The following is a 22901-nucleotide window of genomic DNA, read 5'->3' as shown; positions in this document are numbered from 1 at the left end:
TGAATAAATCACTATTATACTCCCCGGTGAATGTAATGCTTGACAGATAGCCTGGTGGTTTAAACGTTCCACCATTGTCACCCCGACGTGAGGCCAATGTCTGGTGTCACTCGACGTGATATTGGCGGAATATTGTTATTAAAAACCAAACTCATTCCCACCAGTCACTGGGAATGGTGTTAAGGTTCTTCACCAGAAAAGAGCACACCCATCAAATTCAGATAAAGTCGAACTTGTTGCCACTGAAACGCAAAAAATATATCATTCAGCATGAAAAAAAAACAACCGAAAGACATCCGTGCACACACAGCTCTACCTATGTGCCAAGCGTAGTGAAGAAATGGCGAACGGTATTGAAGTTCTGGTCCGGAAAAGACGAATGTGTACACACGGATATGTGATACCCCCAGCAAAACGTCTCGCTATAGCGCTCAGGCATTGTTGGAACATATACCAGGGGGAGAATCATTCAGGGTCATTTCTGTCTTCAGCTTGGATTCTTGATGCTCTATATTTCAACTGATGAGTAATTCAAAAGGTCTGGTTTGTTAGCTGGCTTGATACAGAACATCATATCCCAGTTGTACATGCCAGTGTTCATGATGCCAGTCACTTGATTGTCTGGTCCATACCCGATTATTAACAAAACACAATCATATAGCTGGAATATCGTTGCACATAGCGAGCCATGAATTGAATTACGTGTTAACAAATAGTACACCTGCTTTTGTTTACACTTCACTTCTGAAGACGTCTCACTTGCTTCTGCATATTGCCATCTGCTTTGTATAGTGGCATGCAGTCTTTGGAAAGGACTCTAAAAGCATATGTATCCCTGTGTCCAGTATGTGCTCTATCAGATTTTCGTCTCAGTAATAAATCGTAGCTCCTATATGAAATAAATGAAGAGCTGTTCGTCATTTGCCTTTTGTAACCTGACGGAGTTCACAGATTCGCAGAGGTCTTTTTTCCTTTTTTACCACTTACGAACACCACAAATTAAAGAGAATGACGGGCGTGCAGGCAACTTAATTTTGACGGATACGGCACTGATACTAACTGATGTGATTGCAATTTCCTATTGTAATCTACATGATGATTATCAGACATATAAAAAAAACTGGTTGCAATTAAAGAAATGACCGAGGAATGAAGGACAATACTATTTTGACGAATAAATGACCTAAATATTTTTCCTTACAATTTCCTTTTGTAATCTGCATCATATGCTATCGTACATTTCAGGACAGTGGTACAAACGTACACTACAAACACATTTCATAATATCAAGCAATACTCTGCTTCACATGCATTGTCAGTTAGGAGATAAGGAGATAAGCATCATGTATTGGCCAATTTCCGGGTGTTATTGAGTATGTGGAGCACGGGAATACGTTTGGAACCGACGGCGTCAGCCGGAAATTGGCCAACACAAGATGTTTATCGACATTGTAAACAAAAACTAGACCAAAGGATGTTACTGTCTGCACTCATGTACATTGAATACGGGTACTACAGTGAAGTGTCATGAGCTGGCCGTTTCAGCTGGCATCTTCCTCAGGTAGCATCTGGAGCTGCTCATGTATGACGTCATTCTGACTTTAGGTCACTATATGCTTTGAATGTCGTCATCACTGCTGATGACACAAGGAAACAATTGTTTGCGATGTTTCTATGTGTCAATGCGCAGCGAATTGTCTTGCAATTTCCGGGAATCAAATCCCATTTGATCATGTTTTTCAACCAGTCAGACTACAGAACACTGTGACGTTTGGTTTACAATGCGATTTAACAGAGTGCAGCTGTTACCATTGCAAGCTGGGACATTGTCAAAATCTTGTGAGAATCTGGAATGAATGTGTGGCGATATCGTGATCATATGATTATACGGTATGTTGTGAACCCATCTGGAATATTGACGGACAGAATAATTATATATTTGGGGTTATTGAAAAGGTACTGTACGTTTGGTTGGTTTCAAGGTATTTATCCAATGAGAAACAACTTTGTTTCGATGCGTGCAGCTGTGTATTGAATGACATATATGGTCCGATGTTTTTGGGTTTTCTTTTTTCATCTACATTCACGTTTAAAGCAATGCTGCCGAGATGTTCTGATATGTTAGCAAAATCTCATTAAAGATAACCTGGTATCTGTGCGCTTAAATGTGTTTTCAACTTTATCCAGTATGTATCTTGATGGCACATCAATGTTAACCTTCGAATGTGATTCTGATATTTTTATCTCATTTTGTTTCAATGGAATACTGTATAACGTTTTGAAGCAATAGCAAAACAATATAATGTTATTCAAAGGGAAATTTCCATTGTGTAAGAAACGGTTGCACTTCATCCGGGCGTCAATCCAGCCAACAATTTCACGTTGCCACAGCATTGTGACAGCGTAATGCTTTCCTTGTGGAAACGGTATTCTGTGGACTCCCATTAACGTTGTCACAAAGTTGCGACCTCACGTCTTTTCTACGTTATTACAAGTTTAAAGTTAATTAATTCCAAATTTAGTTTACGTTGACTTATATTCTATTTAACCATAATTGTTGAATACTCTTCCCGTTATTGAAAAGTACATAAAACCCTTGTTCGTCAATTTGCATGTTGTTTTAGTAGTGTGTTTCCTGAAGCTTGCGCTTCATAGTGATAAAAAATCTCTGAAAAGTTTTAATGAATTTATAATAAACATTGTTACAACGCAGTGAGGAGCCGAAGAGGTTAATGTCAACACTAAACCCACGTAAATTACAACGTTCTGTTACTGTTAACAATTGCCGTGAAACCCCCTCAGAGCCAGCAAAATATAACTGACAAGTCTGATATTTCCAATAATTTGTATTCAGCAAAAATCAGCAAGGTACAAAGGTGCACTATATAGGTTTCATGTACAATACTACTGAGTCAGTTCTAGAGTAATGCCTAATGGGTCACAAATATAATATCAACTCACTGAAGTCTTGGTGTGAGAGTGAAAAACAGTTTTGCTGAATGTAGCGCAGTGAGCGATCAGACAGCGGTTATGCAGGTCAAGCGTTGATGAAGGCAGTTTGATGTACTCCAGTTAATTATGTGTATCCCCGTTGTCAACTCGTGAAGGTTTGAGCACCTACGACCACCGCAATCAACGCACAAGCTTCGAATAGTTTCCCGGAAGTACACAGTCAAGGGCAGGTAACTCTAAAGCGCTACCTCAAAGTCTGCTGCCAAACTACGAACATATATAATACGAAATGTGACCCAAAATAACATTCACTCAAAACTGTAAACATTACGACTAAAATAATAATCATTACTTAATTAATGATACAATTTACAGTAACAGTTGTTAAGGAGCCTAAGAGGTAATTTCATCACTAACCCAACGTTGCTATTACGTTGTCACATAACGTTATTAAATAACGAAACACCATCACTGTGTCATGACATTACCAGCCTACAATCTAGGGAGGTGTCCTCATTCTGTCAATGCTGTAGAACTTAAGGAAGAAGTTGAGTGACCTCGGACGTGTCATCCTAACCTGTATCAACAAGTGTTTTCCAGCGACCTTCAGCAACCCATGCTTGCCATGAAAGGCGACTCTGCTTGTCGACTAAGAGGCGACTAACGGGATCGGGTGGTCAGACTCGCTGACTTTGCTGACACGTGTCATCGGTTCCCAATTGCGCAGATCGATGCTCATGTTTTTGATCACTGGATTGTCTAATCCAGACTCGATTATTTACAGACCGCCACCATATAACTGGAATATTGCTGAGTGCACTAAACTCACTCACTCCCTGTTTCCCAGCGACTGCTGGTGCTGCTACTCGTAACGTCATGTCCGCTGTAATTCACCAGCTTCTAGTTTTTGTTTTGACGAGGCCCCTATACCTTCAACCCCTAAGATCAATGTAAATAGATCTAGAATACACGACTTTCCAGCTGCCACATTTTATGTTTTATACTGGAATTAGATTTTAAATATTTTGATTTGAAGTTATATCTTTTTATGTCAGAATCAGACACCCCTTGGCAAACCTTGCTGATATTATCGGACTGTGCTTGCACAAGAGTTTAATAATGTTACAAAATTCTGAATTCTCTCTATAATAGCACTATGTCACGACCAAATGATACAGAGGTTACAATCCAAAACTATTCAGTTTATAAGACAACATAAAAATAATAAAAATGTTTAAAAAGTTTCTCACTCACACTCACTGTCTGTCAGGGAAATGTTGGTTGATGACGATCAACTTCCGGTTGAGAATAGACAGTGTATGGGCTGGGTGCAGAAAGCATGGTTTACGGCCTAAAGTCACCAAGAACGACACCTAATCTGTTAGAAAGCCTTGCATTACCAACGCGGGAAACCCCTTGATGCACCTGGATGTACATGTACGTGTATTAGCAAAACATGTACCCATGAAGAATCAAGTCACCGTAACCCTATTGCGCAGAACGATGTTGATGGCGGTGATCATCACCGGAATGTCTGGTACTCTAGGGATACGAGGACCTCCTTAAACACCCGCCAGGAACACGCAACGCAAACAATTTACATTTATCTTTTTACCTTTGAGAGAATACCTTCAACGCACAAAAATACGTTCTTTGTGTTTATTTGTGGTTGTATTCACACCCTGTGATATATCTTATCTCAACAAGAAACAGTTTGTTGCATACATATGTTTCATAACCCGTTGATCACAGGATTGTCTGACGTGATATTCCGGGTTACAGTTTATCTTCAGTGGCCCATGTTTTTCGTGAGAAGCGACTAAAGGGATCTGGTGATCAGGATCGCTGGCTTGGTTGACACGTGCCATAGATTCCCAATCCCACAGATCGACGTCCGTGCTATTGATCACCGGATTGTCTGACATTGCCTCGATCATCAACGTTTCTGAGTGAGGCGATTAATAATAAACAAAAAGTAAAAATATCTGGTGACAAAATTTTAATAACAGTCCACTTAAACAACAACAGCTAGCTAATCTCACAAACCCTCACGCCGGCGCTATCACCACACGCCGACAGCCTCTCCCGAGACCATCCCGCGTGGGAATATCCAGATGGCACCAGCTTCAATCCTGTAGTCGTCCTTTCCCGCCGACAGCCTGGAGTAGCAGAATGAATACACTGTATACGTCCCAGGGGGCGGGGCAGGAACTAACATGGCGGGGATGCACATGGTTGCTGCTGCTGCTAGCGATGGTGGGGATGGGAACTACAGGTATGCTGCAAAGTCTCACACGTTTCGTTTGTTTGTTACGACACAGCATTCTAGCAGGGTGCAGGTGAGTATTTTTATCGGACATTTAAATTGGCTCTTTATGTCATCTCCTGCCCTCTCCTGTCGGACTGACGAAGGAGCGCGCTAGCGTTTAAAAGCAAATGCAGTTGTTGTGAAACCTGGAGTGAGTAAGTACGATCTTTAACCTCTAGGCTACCAAACCGTGTCAAGAGAAAACCTACGTATGCAAGTGAAAACACACTCAAACTGCATGCCACAGGTGTGGAGAATCTCATTCTGAGATTGTAGCCTGGACCTCATCCAAATGACTATTTGCCATACGTTGTGTATTGGACACGATTCAATGCCTGTTAGATATCCACATATTGTGTATTGTACACAATGAAAGATTCATCTATACATTTGGAGCTGTTGATGACACCAGTGTTGTTGAAACATGTCCCTGATATACCTTATGAGATAACGCTGAGAGATAGCAGAATCTTGTCATATGTCCACCTGGCTTGACTGTCTGTGTGTACGCAATGCTGACCTAAATCCCTTATCGGCCGATTGAAAAACTGTGACTAATTTTCACATGCGACAATATGTTGCGTACATTAATTGCTGAACAGAAAAAAACCTGAGCCAAACGAATTATTTGAACAGATACATAGATCTTTATCCCTTGGCCCCTCGGTCCTCATGCCACATGAATTATTTTTCTTTGACGGATATCGTTCAACGTATGCTGCATTTTAGCTCATACTTTGTGTGAAAAAGTAACACATTTTGGTTTGAGTTCTACCTTAATCAAAGATCTCACGCTGAAGGGCAGAAACGCTAGTACCCTAAGGCATTAACCTGACCCAGTAGACCAACCAGAAAACAAAAAGAAACACACACACGCGTGCGCGCGCACGCGCACACACACACAACGAAGACCAACAGCTTGTACAACGGGACAACTCCACTGAAAAGCTAGCACCCTGTTTGATTCTATCAATATGAACTATATCTGAATTAGAAGTTCATGTTATGAGTCACCTGTGACGGGCTGTCAAACTGGTTTGAGCCTAAATTACTGATATATGCATGAAAATGACTATGAGACTCATATTCTTGTCAATCGCTCTTCAATGGTCTTCGCCGGGTGTTCCTCAAGGACCAAAACATTTATCCGCTTATCCGCTTATCCGCTTATCCGCGTCTGCGATTTCAATAGGAGTGCATGTGATGAGATGTCATGTGACCGGAAACTAGCGACACGTGCATGTAAATATTACCTCAATGTGAATGGTATAAACCATTATTCAATATCATACATTTATCAGTCACATATCAGAACATTTTGATAGCCCCTGTAATATGAACGACATTGAACATTCAGTCCTGAGCATCTCACAGAACAGATTTTGGTGGGATAAAGACGCAAAACATGGGTGAATGTTTCCCTGAAAAAAATGATGTAACAAGCATTTTGACACAGCAGTGATTCTGTCTTATAGACAGTCAAGATCAACATTGTCAACATCTGTAACCTACAGTGGTATGTGAATGAAACACCGAAAATTGTAAGCATGTATTAAATGATTGCTTTGAATTACTCGGTGCAGCTTATCTTCAGTTGCTTAAAAGATATGTAGAACACCAATCCCTTGAGAGAACAGCATGTGATGTCCACTTGATGCAGACATTGAGGACGCATGGTTATCTAGGTGCAACGACAACGTGTCAATATGTGTCAGTTAGTTGTCATTAGTCCTCAAACGCATCTTCGCTGGAAAAAGGATGCTGACTGCATTGTCCTCTGGACAAATAAGAAACAATGGGAAACATCATGATTTATTTCTTTTGTATATTTGAAATAAATAGACTTAAAACAATTATAACTATTTCCCACATTATATTAAGTCATATTATGTGATTTTTTCACTTCCGTGGACCAACGTACACAGGGGGCTAAGCTCCGCATTAGAAGTGATCCAGTTCTTGTCTTTAAAAGCGAATAACGGAATTACGCGGTAGTTGATGTACGTCACCGTGTCCAAATTGCGTTTATAGACACGAAGTAGATCAATCACTGGATTCTCTGGTTGAGAATATATTATTTGTATACCGTCACTATATGGCTGGAATTTTGCTGAATGTTGTGAAACACACAGAGAAAAATAAACAAACAAACATTACCCAAAACATAAACAGATTAAACAGACTGAGGCACGTAAGAGGTAAGTGTCAAGTATTAGGTTCGATTCACCATGAACAACCAAGCCACGATATGACTGAATTATGGCCGTTGTGACTGTACATTTCCTCACTCACTCATAATGTACAGGTCACGCTAGGTATGGCTCCGGTCACTGTTTATCTCTTTTCGTTCCAGTTTCAGAACGTCCCATAGCCAATGAAACAGATGACAGTGACTCCTCTATATTTCAAGGTAAAATGGAAATGTTATATGTATGATCTCTTTCTTGTCATCGGTGGTGGAATCAAACCTGTTTCACTTTGGGGGTTCTTCTTTCTACTCCACCTCAATACTATCCAGTGTTATCCCTGATTCATATTGTACGTATACTTAGGTATAGCTGTGGGTATGGACCAGCAGTAACACCCGTCCAGACATAACTGTATCGACGCTTTTTTTCCGAATTGATGTCTAAAGGTATCCCGTCTGATATCTAAGTTATTTCTATAAATGATATTTACAGTTTCCCCCGAGTAATACCCAGTTATATCCCTGATCAATATCCCAAGTGATCCTAATTGATATCTACTGTACAGTGATTGATATCTACAGTTATCCATGACAAATATATACAGTTATCCCTTATTGATATATAACATACCTGTGGATAGCAACCTAGAATAATACGTTTTCCTGATTTATACAGTCATATTTCCTCAGTTATCAGTTATAACTGATGCCAACAATTACCCTTGATTAATAGCAGCAGTTATCTCTTATGATAACTGATATCCCTAGTTGTGCGTTATTGATATCCAGAATGATGCTGACTTTTATCCAATGTTTCCCAACTGTTATCCGCTGTTATCCGCTGTTATCACTGTTTTCCACTCTTACCTAGTAATATAACTAGTTATCGTTTGCTGTATACCTTGTTATCCTTTGGTGTATGCCTCACTTCTAGGTCCCAAAACAGTTGATGTCAATTTAAGTCTACCAGGTTTTCAATCGTAGCATTGTTGTTGTTTTAATTTGGGTAACATTTCTCACAAACGCCAGCAGCTGAAGGGATGGTGTAAATCCGGCTACGGTCCATGTAGGCAGCAAAAGCAACAAAAGTCCATATGGTCTCTTGTATAGTGATATTCTCCCAGTTTCCAGCGATATATGGCCCGTTTTTTTCCCTTCAATGATGTTTGTTTTTCATAATAAAGTAATAGTTTTACTTTATTATCTGTGATACTCTAGCAGTTTTAGTGTCTATCGTAAAGAATTCAGCTATAAAATGTAGTTATCCTTTATCAATAAATTGCTCTCGTCACGATATGGCTGAAATACTCCCGATGTGATAACTCACAGTCTTTCCATCACGAATAGTAGATTTAATTTTGTCATGGCGTATTTTGTCCTCTTTCAGTGTTGAATCACGTTATTCATGACATCAGTGATGCAGGTAAAGCGGGTTTTTTTGTATTTATGACGTTATTGGTAACAAACATAACAATGTGTTTGTAGAGCGCTAGACTCCATGCACCAATTCATCTTGTTTTAGTCACGATGTGGCTGAAACATTACCCGTGCCTGTAAATTTTAACTCACTCACTCACTCCATGCACTAGTGCATGGTTTAAGCAATACAAATGTGTTACCATCTTATTATTTTTACCCCGAGTAACCCAAGCTGCTTGTGACGCGTAAATGTTTATAGTCACATGACTTATCCCACCTGGTACCCATTTCTCTGCTGGGGGAACAGAGACAGTTTTGAACAGACCCACTTCCTTAAGGTGAGACCACATGCATCTCACGTGTTTCTTTGTGGAGCAGGACAGAAGTCACAGAAACTCTCAGTCAAACTGTTAGACACTGCCACCCATTCAAGGATTTTCTAGGCTCGATGTTGTTTAATCGCAACTGATTTGTGACCTGCGCTCTATGCACAGGAAATCTCGCCTCGATGCGCTGGTGAAAGCAGATGGGGAATAAGTAGCTATGTCTGTCCACGTGAGACAGTCGAAGTGTCAAACGCTTAAAATAGTTTGAATTGTAAATTCGTGCTTGTAATTGGCATTGTCCTCATCATGAACCCACGAAGATCCGAGTCAGAACTGATCTTCAATATCATATGCTTGTCGTAAGAAGCGACGGGTTCGGGCGGTCAAGCTCACTGACTTTGTTGACACATGACATGACATGACACATGACATCGTATCCCAGGTGCATAGATGCTCATGCTGGTAATCACTGGATTATTAGGTTCTGACTCGATTATTTACAGACCGCAGCCATATAGCTGGAATATTGCTGAAGTCGTAAAACTAAACTCACTCGTTGTGATCGTCATCCGGGAAGCTCCATGTTTGAATTGGTCTCTATTAACCAATGCTTGTACATGTAACTATTCCAACATAACCAATCCCTATCACATTGTATTATTCTTATTTAAAATAGCGCTATTCAATATGAGTTGAATTTTATAATCCAGCGCACTATTGTCTCGAAACATAACTACTTATAGCATATGGTGACATATGCATTTTACAGATTGGTTCTTGTAATATGTAAGACTTCTTGTAATCCGTAGATTGTTGAACTGACTCCCAAACGGTTATATCCATGCCATACTCTTAAACATGTTGTGCCTGCAACAAGGAAAGTCTTGGACATTTACGTGGCAAAATTATCATATTGTAGTGGTTAATTAACTTTCTTTGATGTTATCCAGTTTGTATTACCTTCAAACCAGGTGTTCTCCCGTTTAACCGTTTATTGTCATTTCAGTTGCACAAAACCCACAAGTTTCAAACACGGTGACAGCCATAATGAATAAAGGTAAGTAGGTCAAAAGATTTTATCCGTTTTCCAAATACGTTCACTTTACAAAAATACGCTCCCTATTATGGTGATCTCCCGCCAGTTGTTTCGATTTATAGTCTTTTTAATGTTGTATTGTTCTGGAGGGATAGTGTGCAGCAAACCCGATCTCGTATGTAGCTTTTCACGACAATCATGGATTTCTGGCGATCAGTTCTAGCAAGGATTTCCCCATACTGGAGGTAGCTAATTCATGCTATTAAAAGTCAGATGGACATCCCTCTTCCTTCCTTGGCCTACCCATGACCAGTATTAAAATGTACTTTTCAGAATATAAATACTCAACTACTTTTTCAGCATTTGATTTTCCTTATCTGGGATAAAGATCAAACGGTATAGAATGTCTTCATAAATATAAGTCATGGAATAGTTTGCTTCTTCGTGAAAGGGATACTATTTGCATGAAAATAATTTGTTTCTTTACACATAAGCTTGTGAATGATTAAAATGGATTTATGTCAGAGATGCAGCAGGAATGTCCTTTCATCGCACGATATGTATTATATCAAGATGCCAAATAGTACTTATTGCTGAACTTGCCTCGAGAACAAAATGGTTTCCTTCACTTTTAATTGAAACGAACTATTTGTCTGCACATAACCGTGGTTTTAATGCATGACTGCAGTTACTGTTTGGATATACTTTACATCCTCACTTACGCAATGTTATGGTCTTCTCTCTTCGCTGTAAAATTAAGATGACACAGCCTTGCAGTTTACTCATAATGTTTAAGTCAAAACCTCTCAGATTCAAAGATCACGCTCGAAGAATACTTTGAGATTGCAGTGTGGTGGGGTAGCCTAGTGATTAAAGCGTTGCTAGCCACGCAGGGTTCAATTCACAGATGGCACAATGTGTGAACACCATTTCTGGTTATTTTGCTGGAGTATGATTAAAAGCGGCGTTACAAGATACTCAAACACCTGCTGACTCAAGGGATTACATGATATGAGTATGACTTGTCCAAATTCAGTTAAATCCAGTTTTGATGGCGCCCACTTGCCAACACAACGAGTGAACTGGTTTCTGCAGTGTATCTCCAACTGTCTCAGTGACAATCTAGATGACTCTCCGAGCATTTTAGGAGCCCAAAGCAACATCACTGTAGAGGATTTGTTCCAGTGCAATAGGTTCTGTATCAGCGCTGGACCGGACTTTAATAGCAAGAACCATACCCCAGACAAAATTATTGTTGGTGAGTATAGCAAATACCCAACCTTTATTGTCAGAACAACACCCTAAACAATGCCATCGTTTGTGTGTACAGGAATCCCAAAACGGCACTGTCATAATCACCCAATATCATTGTCAGCGAGTATAGCAATTTCCAACCAATATTGTCAGGGCCACACCCTAAAGAATGTCATCGTCGGTGAGTGTACCGATCCCCAACCTTTTTTTGTCAGAACCACATCCTAAAGAATGTTAATGTCGGTGATCATAGGATGTCACAAACTTAATATCGTCATTGTCACACCTTGAACAATGTCATCAACGCTGAGTATAGGATTCCCCAAAATGTATTCGTCAGAACCACACGATGACACCGTCAGTGATCTTTGCAATCCCCAGCCTATATTGTTAGAACCACACCCTATACAATAGCATCGTCACATCATAAATTGTCAGCACACCCTAAACAATGCTGTAGTCGGTAACTACAGAAATCACCAACCTATATTGTCAGAACCGCATCCTAAATAATGTCATCCTTCGTGAATGTACTAATCCCCAACCTTTAAAAGGCTGGATAGCTGTGATGACTTCGTGTGATCATGGTCCTGTACGGGAAAAAACGCATACTTTTTAACTGTTATGAAAGTGACAGTCAATTTGAATGTATATAAATCCGTTAACTGGTATGATTTTGCCCCTTTCGCCTTACACAAGTTTATACGTATGCATGTTCCAGGGCGGTGATGACGTTTCGGAACGACCCGGAGGGAAGGCAGCTACTGTACGCACAACCATGTGTAAAATGTAAAATGTAAATACATCAGTTGTTTCAAACTAACTGCCCCGTTGCTGTCTACCAAATGAAGCCGAGTGATTGGACAGTGTCAATAGGATTTCACACAACCAACATCTTTGTTACATCACATGTTCGCATGCCACCACCTTCAAGTAATTAGGCTCCTTCACATCCACACTCAAACACAAATCAAGACAACGCAACAAGATATCACCCAACAAGCTTCCTTCACACCTACACCAGAACAGAAACCGACATGACAACACCCTCAGTGATATCACCCAACAAGCTTCCTTCACACCTACACCAGAACACAAACCGACATGACAACACCTTCAAGACATCACCTAGCTAGAAAGGTGCACAACTGCACTAGAACACAAACCAACAAGACAACACCTTCAGTGACATCATCCAACAAGCTTCCGTCACACCTACACCAGAGCACAAACTGACATGACAACACCTTCAAGACATCACCTAGCTAGAAAGGTGCCCTCACATCTGCACTAGAATACAAACCAACCTGACAACACCGTCAAAGACATCACCCAACAAGCTCCTTCACATCTGCACTAGTATACAAACCACCATGACAACACCTTCGATTAGTAAGGCTCCTTCACACCCACACTACAGCACAAACCAACAGAATAACAGCGCCAGTGCCATCACCCAAAAAGCTTCCTTCACATCTACACTACAGCACAAACAAACAAGATAACACCTTCAGTGTCATCACCCAAATAGCTTCCTTCACACCTACACTACAGCAAAAACCAACAAGATAACACCTTCGGTGTCATCACCCTAAAAGAACAACAGCAAATACATAGAGTATGTATTTTATTACAGACACATGTCAGATCGTAATGCTCATTTTATCATAGACACTTGTCAGATCGTGATCAAAGATTGAGCACCAATAGGGCCATGTGTGTCATGGTATTTAAGAAGGCGTCCACAGACTGACACAGTGACATAAATTATATACACACGTAAGAGTATCAACATCTTAAATTATATGCAGAAATGATAACTCAATGCAGACGAAAGTATAGCCAAGCTAAAAGTACCGTCTTTCCAAGTACTGGCCTAGAAGGTCATTACTCACTCTTTTCAATAGCGATGTGATATTTCTTTTACAAATTGTCCCAGAACCGGACGCCAGATTGTCCTGAACGAGGATTGTGAATTCAGGTCACCGACACCGTCTTGTCAGCTTACGTTACCTTATATAAGAAATAGAGGTTGCTCTGTCTCCATGCATGGTGGAATTATTAAAGGATATTATATGAGTGCCGAGGTCATGCTATGTTTACAACACGAGCGCCTAAATGTTGACATCTCTCGAGCGACAGCGAGGGATACATGGCTATTTAGGCACGAGTGTTGTAAGCATAGTACGTTATGGGCACGAACATATACTCAAGGCCATTCACACGCAATTGGTATTTGTCGTCCTGGAACATACACAACTTCTGTTGAAGATACCAGGACATTCCTTTTTCATGGTCGTTGATGCTTAACACAAAACCTTTGACATTTCTCGTAAACATAACACCATTCATGAAACATATTGTGCACGTGCATTACAAGGAATCAGAAGGAATTGTGAAACTGACTCATGTTGAGAAAATGGCACGCTTGACATAAGACGACAAGAATCATGTTCTCGGGGTGGTTTAGCAGCGTTTCTTCAGATGTGATGCTTGTCAGGCGCTGCAATGTGCATCCATCCACTGTTGGTCAACTCGGACAACTTTTTCGGGTCATTGAAAGTGTTGCATTTGTTCGTGACCTGGCGCAATATCAATATCGGAGTCGGTTCAAATCAGCTGCTGATGCTGCAAAGACGGCGAAACAAAGTCAAGTCTTTGCCCGAACGGTGCGAAGATGCCTTAACGCATTTAACCCACCCTTTGCAGACGGACGTCAACGGATTTATTGACGTCTAGAAAAAAGACTTGCGCCTAACTGTGTTTGACCAAGAGCAAGTGCTGAATGGACACCGGTCCTGCAAAATCACTGGCAGACACCCTACAGCTGTTTCTGAGAAACCTGTGTCTTCCACTGCCCGCGGAGACTGTCTTGCAGTGCAATGATTCGAGTCGACTGTACAGTTCTGACTATATCATAGCCATGTGATTGTTTGAACAACAAACACGATATATAAATGCTAATGGTGATGCTATGAAGCTCCTGCCAAGGCAAGAATATTCACCGCGGGATACAACACTACACTAGGTCGGATTCTGTCTTACTCGAGTGATGGTGACAGATGGTCGTGTATAACAATACACACGAAATGATTGTTATTCTGCTTGAGTGTAATGATTAGGCACATTGACCCAATTTCATATGGCGTGTCTGCTCTAAGTCTATGTTTGATTCTTGTGTAAATGTCACAATTGGTGACCATTTGCCTGCATGCATTACATTTATGATGTCACCGTACCATTCCGACCGACGTCTGTTCACTTGCACCCTCATGAAGGGTACAGTATATGAAGCCCATTTCTGGTGGCCCCTACGAGATATTGCTCTGTTAACGCTACTATGAGTGAGGCAGCAGCAGACAGCAAGACATGACGACTGATGGATTTCATTTGTCAGAATGTGTTAGAGATTTGAGGTGTTTCGACCTCCATCTGCCATCGTGAGTGAGTATGATTTTACGCCGCTTTTGGCGACATTGCTGCAATATCATGGCGTGGGGCATCAGAAACGGGTTTCACACATTGAATGTTGCTACATGTAGCGTAGCAGTAGACACCCTCACTAAACGGTTTACACACTCTCCAAGTCACTGGCATATTCAGAAAACTGCATTATCACAATAACGTTTCGACGTGCATGTACATTAGCGTTCGATGCAATGGCCATCTTAACCATCCCATTACCTGCAAAGATTGCCCCGAGACCGACAGTACAACATGTGCAAAACACTTAGACAAAAGCATGCATATGCCACACTGAAAATATAGATCTTCTTACACCAATAGATATGTTCACAGAATGTTTGTGTCGATTAAAATTAAAACACAAAACATTATCGCTTGATCTCATCAATTCAATACACAGTTGAGGGTAACTGCGATAGCATACATCCTGATTTCTTCTTCTTGTTCAGTCATACAGGGACTGCACAGCGTCTGCACAGCACCTTAAACTTGGGCTCTGTATTTATTTTGAGCTGGATTTTGAGCTGGATCTGTATTTCGTGGGTCGAGAGGTTACTTCCCCCTTGTTCCGGTCTGATTGTGGAAACCGTAACAAATTTCGGGGTCATACTGAGGAATGGTTTTGTTTGGATTTACCAGAACTATATCGATGTGTTAATGATGATTGCTGAGATGTATGGATGCACTGCTACTTTGGATTTACACACATCATAACAAGACATGGCCTCGTCCACACTGAATCTTCAACAGCTGTCAGTCAACAATGTTCAATCAGTACATCTAAGTTTATTGGGAATATCAGTACATGGCAAAGTTAATATCTCCATGTATCTCCTCAACTACATGTGAATAAATGGATACCTGTATATTAATGGGAACTTTCTGAGTTTCAGCAACACTTATACTGGCGTCTCCAGTTCTTCCGATACTTACGGATATCGGCTGAAAAAGTACACAGTTCTTTTCGTATGTATGCTTGTTCTTTTTAGATGAAGAGATTCCCCCCTCTAACATATGCACCTATCAACTGTTTGATCCATCTGGTGCATTATCGTACTTGAGCTCGATGAAAATAACTGGTCGTCCGCCGCTGACTTTCCGAGGCGTCTCCCATTATCGTGGCATAACGAGAAAGTAACGTTATTAGGGTGTACGGAAGGGGAATCATATCGGGAAGGGCGGGGACAAGTTACGATTTTTCCAAGTTGGTTAAAACTCACGAATATTCGTTACATTGCAAAAGTTTGATTTTGACAATTCACAGACTTGGTCCAATTCCTAGTTACTGGTCAATGATGTACACAAGCGTTAAGTATCACGCATCGGCGACCTCGGCAGAAAATGTGTTTACCGCGAAAATAGGAGACGGTTCACAATACCGTGTGTACAATTACGTGTGGAATAGACATAGAGTTTTAGCGTAGGACCCTGTGCATAGACATAAACTAGTTACATGTTACTGTTAAGTTATGAATTAACTGTCAAAGATGGACAGTTAAATTGGATAGAATATCACGGAAACCAGAATGGAAACTAGCAAGATTGGATTTGATTCAGGACAATACAGCATATAGCCAGCCATTGAAGCTACTTTTTACTTCAACATTTTCGGTTAGTTTTTCGTCATAAATGTGAATAAATGTCATTTTCAGGTGTCAGTGTGAAGCTGACCATGATCTTGATTTATAAGTGTATGTTCTGGCGGTGTTGGCAGTTGCAGGACATCATGTGTTACATTTCCAAAGAACTATGTCCCATTTTGTCCTCTTAACCGTAAACTTAGATAAAGGGTCTACCGCTCCTTGAATTTGGAATGAACTAAATGTTAACTTGTGCGATTGCCATTTTGCAATGAGGGACCCATGCCTGCATTCTTTGGGTACAGGCACAATAGCACCATTACTCCCCATTGTGTTAATCTCTTGACTTTACTTCAGCTGTCTGGCAAAGTAGCGGTCTTTGTACACTGTGTACACTGCTGATTAGAGCTGTACCCTACCGGGTATCCCGGGCTCCCAACCAGAGTGAGTGAGTTAATATTTAACGTCTCATCGGCAATATTTCAGCCATATCGTGACGAGAACATTGAACACACTCACAACCAGAGACACAACAGTCGAAATCGTAAGAAACGTCAAGAAACAAAGTAATGGGTTTCCAGCGGATGTCGTCCAGACTCCAACGTTTCACATGACCTGATAACGTAAAAATTATTTAATAGGTTGAAGTGCGTGACAGTATAGATGCAAGCGTAACTGTTTGTATGCCCTGTATGTCATGACGACGTTACAAGGATGTAAGTAACAAAAATGCCTTTAGACCGACTCCTTCCACTCAGTCACGAAACGTCCCAATGGTAGGTCAGACAAATGTTAGAATCCATATCTTTTGGAATTCTCTAATGAGGCCATCCATTCAAGGGACTTCAAAGGTGTTCAAAGTCGAATCTATCAGGGACGACAAACACCCAACAAGCTTCCTCCACACCTACAGTACAGCACAAACACCTACTCGCCCCGAACACTTCTTCAACACATCCTGCTATTCAATTTGCTTTTCGGATTTATACCATGAAGGTGTTTACACTGAACACATATTGAACAAGCCATCACACTCCAGTGACTGGCAAGCAACGGCCAGCAATAGCCTCGGACATCCACGATTGGCGAAGACCTAAGTCTGTCAGTATAAAAAGATTAACACAACAAATGAACACAGATCAAGTCATTTACCTTGACCAATGCTTGAGATTGTCTGGTCCAGACTCGATTACTTACAGACCACCGCCATATAGCTGCAATATTGCTGAGTGCGGCGTAAAACTAAACTCACTCACGCACTCACTGATTTATGAGTCATTCGTTGTGACTTTACCATACAACGTATAGTAAAGCCCTAAGGTTTGGAAATAAGTATCTCCATGCCATTGAATGCTAGCATACTCACGTGAGTAGAGCAGACCCATCTCACGACATCAGACTGTGCACCTTTCTTGTGCACAATGTCTGTCAGTAGGTTCTCGTATGTATACATGACACTGTCCTTTCCGCCATTGTGTGGGAATTATGCTCTGCTCCATGCATTGCTTGGAGTTGTGTAAGTCAACTTACTGTTTTAGGTACTAAACAGTGAAAACCTCTTGGCATGGTAGGCGAGCAAGCCACACTGACACTTATACGAATTTGTCCTCGCACTGGTAGGCAACTTTGTGTACCAAGGAGTGAACTTGGTCTAAACTGTTTTGAAGTGTGCATACATAAACTGTCCAGGGCTGGTACGCATATTCCATGTGCTACTTGCGTGAACTAATTTAGTCGTGAACATTGCGCAACTAACTCGCACTGCGAGCGGTGCGTATCAGAGCGCATCAACTGTTATTGAACGCCTCACGACAATGCGCTTGAGATGCACACGAGACATTTCAAAAGCGAGGTCCGCACGTTTAGCATGCTTTTCTTGAGGACTGACCTGAGCCGCGAATGGGCAATTGTCTTGTCATTCCTTCTTTTATCATATCAAAGGAAACTACGCTCCACCTACTGAAAATTCTAGCGTTGGTCTGTATTCAATCCGTACCAGTTTTCTTATCGGCGACATAAAGGGATTTTATATCCGCTTCAGTTTTCACAACCGCCTGAGACGAACCATGCTTATACCTCTTGTCAGGGATATGTTTTCTGGCACTATTAACAACTCTTGTCAGAGCTCTGTGGTGTTTTATTTAAATATGTCTCCTTTCTGTTTCCTTGTCTAGTATTGGGTGTTCTTTATTCTCGGTTGCAGTGGGGCACACTCGTGTCTAAATCGTCATGCTGAAGACCAGGGGTCCATTTGCATGCCCACTACCAACGATGATGTGCTGTGGACACACTCTACCACGTGTGAACGAGGGGGAAAGAGCTATTACGGTTATTATCCAGCTGTCAACACGTGGTTGGCGTTTCACGAGTGAGATAGACGACTAGAAATGGGCAACCTCCTGTGCAGTCTTATATAGCATGAATGTTTATTGATTAATAGATCTGTAGAATCAGGACCAATGTTGACGTTCTCTGTTTAACAAACTTAAACTTACCTCCTAGCACTCAACGACCTGCTTCCCAAGTCCAGCTTCATCACAGGAGAACTAGATCATGGTAGCCTATTTGCACAGATCCTACTGAGTGAGTGAGTTTAGTTTTACGCCGCACCTAAAATATTCCAGCTATATGGCGGCAGTCTGTCAATAATGGAGTCTGGACTAGATAATCCAGTGGTCAATAGCATGAGCATCTGTCTGCGCAATCGGGAACCGATGCCGTGTCAACCAAGTCAGCGAGACTGACCACCCGATCCGGTTTGTCGCTTCTTACGAGTAGCAAAGTCGGCTTTCATGGCAAGTCTGGGTTGGTGTAGGCCTATGCTACCCCGTATCTTCACTGGTCTATGGCCACAAGAGCAATATTATATTAGAAATATAATTTATTTTGATTATGGTCACTGCATACGACTTAGAAATGAGAATGTATGGTTTGACAACGTCTGGCGCAGAAGTTTAAGTCAAAATGATTGAGGATATTAATTAGCATCGTTAAGTTTACAGTTTTGAATGGATTGGCAGAGTGATCCAAAATGTTCAGCTGGTAATGAATTCCGTGATTTAACAGTACGTGGGAAAAGGACCTTGCATGGTTTACAGATTTGCAGTTTATAGTGTGAAGATTTTAATCATCGTGCAGATTATAACCAACGACATCTGATACGCTAGGCGGAACAAGATGAATAAGGTGCTTTGGTATGTTATTTACCTAGCTCGGGATCTTCAATGATCGTTGAAAGACGTATCACCCACAAGAGGTGTGATAGTGTTACCTATCCATGTTTGTTGTACATCAGTATCCGTGATGACACTATCGTTTGTCAGCAGTGCTATTTACGATCTTGTTCAACATGTAAGGGTCGATACAATAAGTGAACCAGTGAAATAAAAACGAAGCATCAGTGAAGAGTGGGAATGTGATGTGAAGTGGAATATACAAATACAAATATGTTATTACAATGAGGGATTCTAAAATAATAAAAAGCATAAATACTCTTACCGATACATGTATGACTTGTGTTTCCCATGACACGCTAAAATGTTTTGAGCCGTATGATTGCTCCTTCATCGGTGATGAAATGTTTTGTTACTCACAATCAGCAAATTGGCATCCATAAATCTTACTTTTCATTCCACTTGTAAATTCCAGTCGTATGGTCAAGTAAATGGTCAGTATATTCAGGACAATGTATTACGCAATACAGCCGGTCACATCCAAGGTAAGAAAGAAAATCATGTCGTATGTCTTATCTCATTTGTTAGACAATTGTCAGTACCCACTACATAGTTCAGAGAAACAAGAACTATAAGGTTCAGAGTATTGATTTACATTCTTCCTTTAATAGCCATCAGCCAAACAAATATTTCAACATTGAATGCAGAACATTGTGGGTGCTCTGAAGAACTGTCCGATCACGATGCTCTTTGCAGAGTGCGATTTCCCTATCTCCAAAGCCCACGGCCTCTCTGATCAGGAGGATAGGTTTTGGGGGAATGGGTACGCTTCGACCTTTTGGAGTCCTTTACACTCTGAAACAGATACATTAGATGGACACATAATCACACTTCGATTAGAGAAATTTCCAAATGTCACCCTTTAACAGTAAGGAGGACAAGTGGCACGTCAAGAAGTCAAGTCTGACTGACCCAACTGTCAGTGTCCCCAACTGAGCTGCAGTGACACCTGGACCAGCCTCCGAGACTAGCACTAAGCGTCTTCAACTCCACCTATGCCAACTTGACCCCTAAGCGTAGTTTGCAGGACATGATATGCGTGCCATTGTTCCATGCCTATTCCTGAGTGACAGTGATAGATGCATGTACTTATGTAATTATTTAATTCATTAATAGTTTTGTAATATATCTAAGGGTCCGTACGTAGGTTTTGAAATATCTTAAGATTCGGTGACTGCATTCTTTCCACAACTGTAAAATTTAAGGTTTTACTCTACATAATTTGTAATGTAGTAACGTCATTTTCAAGGTCACAGCAGCACATTGAAGATGTCATCATGTGCACTCTCTTGTTAAGCTGCTCAGTGAGTTATCTCGAGGGCAGTTAACTTGATTTTCATCATATGTGACCCCAAGCTTTATTTAGTTACGACACAGGGCCCAATCAATTATGGTAACCTTAACCGAGTGTGCAAGGTCACAGCGACATTTTGATGATTTCAGCATGTCAAACTGCATGTTAAGATTGCCTCAAGAACCATTCACTGGATCATCTTCACATCTGACACCGAGCTTCAGGAATAAGCAGTGTCTGGCCTTTTTAGGTGACGTTTACGTAATATTCAAGGTTACATCTACACTTTGAAGACTTCAGCTTGTTAAGAGTTTTAGGGAGGTTCAAGGGAGGTTCACTGGATTTTCTTTGTTGACTTATATGAGTCCTCGTGGATGGTTTAGATAAGTGATTTGTTTATTACTATTTTCTGCATACTTCATACACCACGTCATTCATGACAAGGTCAAATTGAGTCTTGAAAATATTTGTGTGTATCTAGACCTCCACAGCAAGTTTGATTTGATCATTTGCACCTTAGTGACAACTTCTTGTTCTATTTTTTTGTGCAAACGAAACTGATTTTAACGTCAATGTTACACTTTTACCGACCTATCCCTGAAGACATGATCATGATGTGGCTTCCTTGGCCTTAACTGTGTTGCAAAATGAACAAAAATGCAGCAAGACAAACGTCAAACGTGTGAATGAAGCTCTGTGCAAAAATATGCATGTGTTATATGTAGGAATACACTTCCTCAGTAATGTACAGATTCTAGTACAGGAGAACAGAAATACTAGTTTATGTACTTTACCGAGGAAGTTCAATCTCAAATATATGTGCATTTCTGTGTTTTAATGGTATACCTGTATAAAGATGTCGTCTTTCAGCTGGGTGGGCAGTCGCAGAGGATATCGTCGTTTGAGTAGATGGGTCCTGCCGTCAAACACAATCAGCTCTCTGGAAGGTCACAGGAAACAAAAAATGCACATACATGTTACGGCAATCATCAACAAAGTTACATCAAGGTTTGTGGTGTTTATCCTTCCCCTACTTGTTGAGTGAGTGAGTTAGGTAAAGCGTACGTCGCATCGGCAATATTACAGCCATGTAGAAATTAAAATTAATTATAAATATCTGTCGACAAAGGACAGAAAAAACGTCTAGTCTACCACAGATAGCAACCGCAAGTAGATCACCATTCTAGGGACCACGGGGACTTGCAGTACTTTTGCTTCCTGCATGGGACCTAGTTAGATTTATCCCATCGCTTCAGCAACAGACAGTTGTGCTGATATCTATCCATTGCATAAAACAACAAATATTCAGTCTAAAAGGTTTGGTAGACTGGAGTTTGATCAGTGAACACATTTCTGGCATTTATAGCATCGAAGTGTACCAGAGACATACACGCCCACTTAAATAAACTATGCTGTTTTAATTGCCTGTGGTAAGCATGAGTGGGTCAACGTCAAGAGATAAGTATTGTTATTCAGAATGGCACCCGTCGTTTGCTGGTGAAACATTTTACAGCGGTTACACCCAACACTTTCCTTTCTGCCCATCAGCGAGCCAAAGAACGGTCTTTACAGACAGAATTTGTTCAAAGCTCTGATGAAAGTTCTGGCTTTGTTCACACTGTATGGCAACTGTTATTGAAATATTAGGTTTTCCACCAGATTTGCTCATGAGCCACTGCCTTCTGGGCATACGATTCAAGGCCAAAACATAAACAAAATCATGCGTTTGAAATTCTTAGTTCAAACTGAACACAGACCTTTACTCCCTGACGCTGGGTTACATACAGGTCCAAGTGGTAGTTTGGACAAAGGAACGCTGCACCTGGAACCATTGCTCTCAACTACC

General features: G+C 40.9%; 1 protein-coding gene across 1 annotated transcript; it reads left to right on the top strand.

The window, feature by feature from the left end:
* The first annotated feature begins 4998 nt into the window (after positions 1 to 4998).
* On the top strand, positions 4999 to 12306 carry LOC137260052 (uncharacterized). The gene is made up of 6 exons (XM_067797741.1): positions 4999 to 5227; positions 7614 to 7670; positions 8836 to 8871; positions 10200 to 10250; positions 11266 to 11487; positions 12205 to 12306. Exons 1-6 carry the CDS (start codon positions 5125 to 5127, stop codon positions 12210 to 12212), a joined length of 477 nt encoding a protein of 158 aa, XP_067653842.1. The 5' UTR covers positions 4999 to 5124; the 3' UTR covers positions 12213 to 12306.
* Positions 12307 to 22901: the final 10595 nt, after the last annotated feature.

The sequence above is a fragment of the Haliotis asinina genome, chromosome 13 (genome assembly GCF_037392515.1).
Source record: "Haliotis asinina isolate JCU_RB_2024 chromosome 13, JCU_Hal_asi_v2, whole genome shotgun sequence".
Lineage (NCBI taxonomy): Eukaryota > Metazoa > Mollusca > Gastropoda > Lepetellida > Haliotidae > Haliotis > Haliotis asinina.
This window is presented reverse-complemented; position numbering and strand designations above follow the sequence as displayed.

Bases quoted from the DNA above. Each gene is read 5' to 3' on its own strand.
- LOC137260052 (XM_067797741.1), top strand. From the start codon at position 5,125: ATGAATACACTGTATACGTCCCAGGGGGCGGGGCAGGAACTAACATGG. The intron at 5,228-7,613 runs GTATGCTGCAAA...TTTTCGTTCCAG, and splicing joins GGTGGGGATGGGAACTACAG to TTTCAGAACGTCCCATAGCC. The intron at 8,872-10,199 runs GTAAAGCGGGTT...TTGTCATTTCAG, and splicing joins TCATGACATCAGTGATGCAG to TTGCACAAAACCCACAAGTT.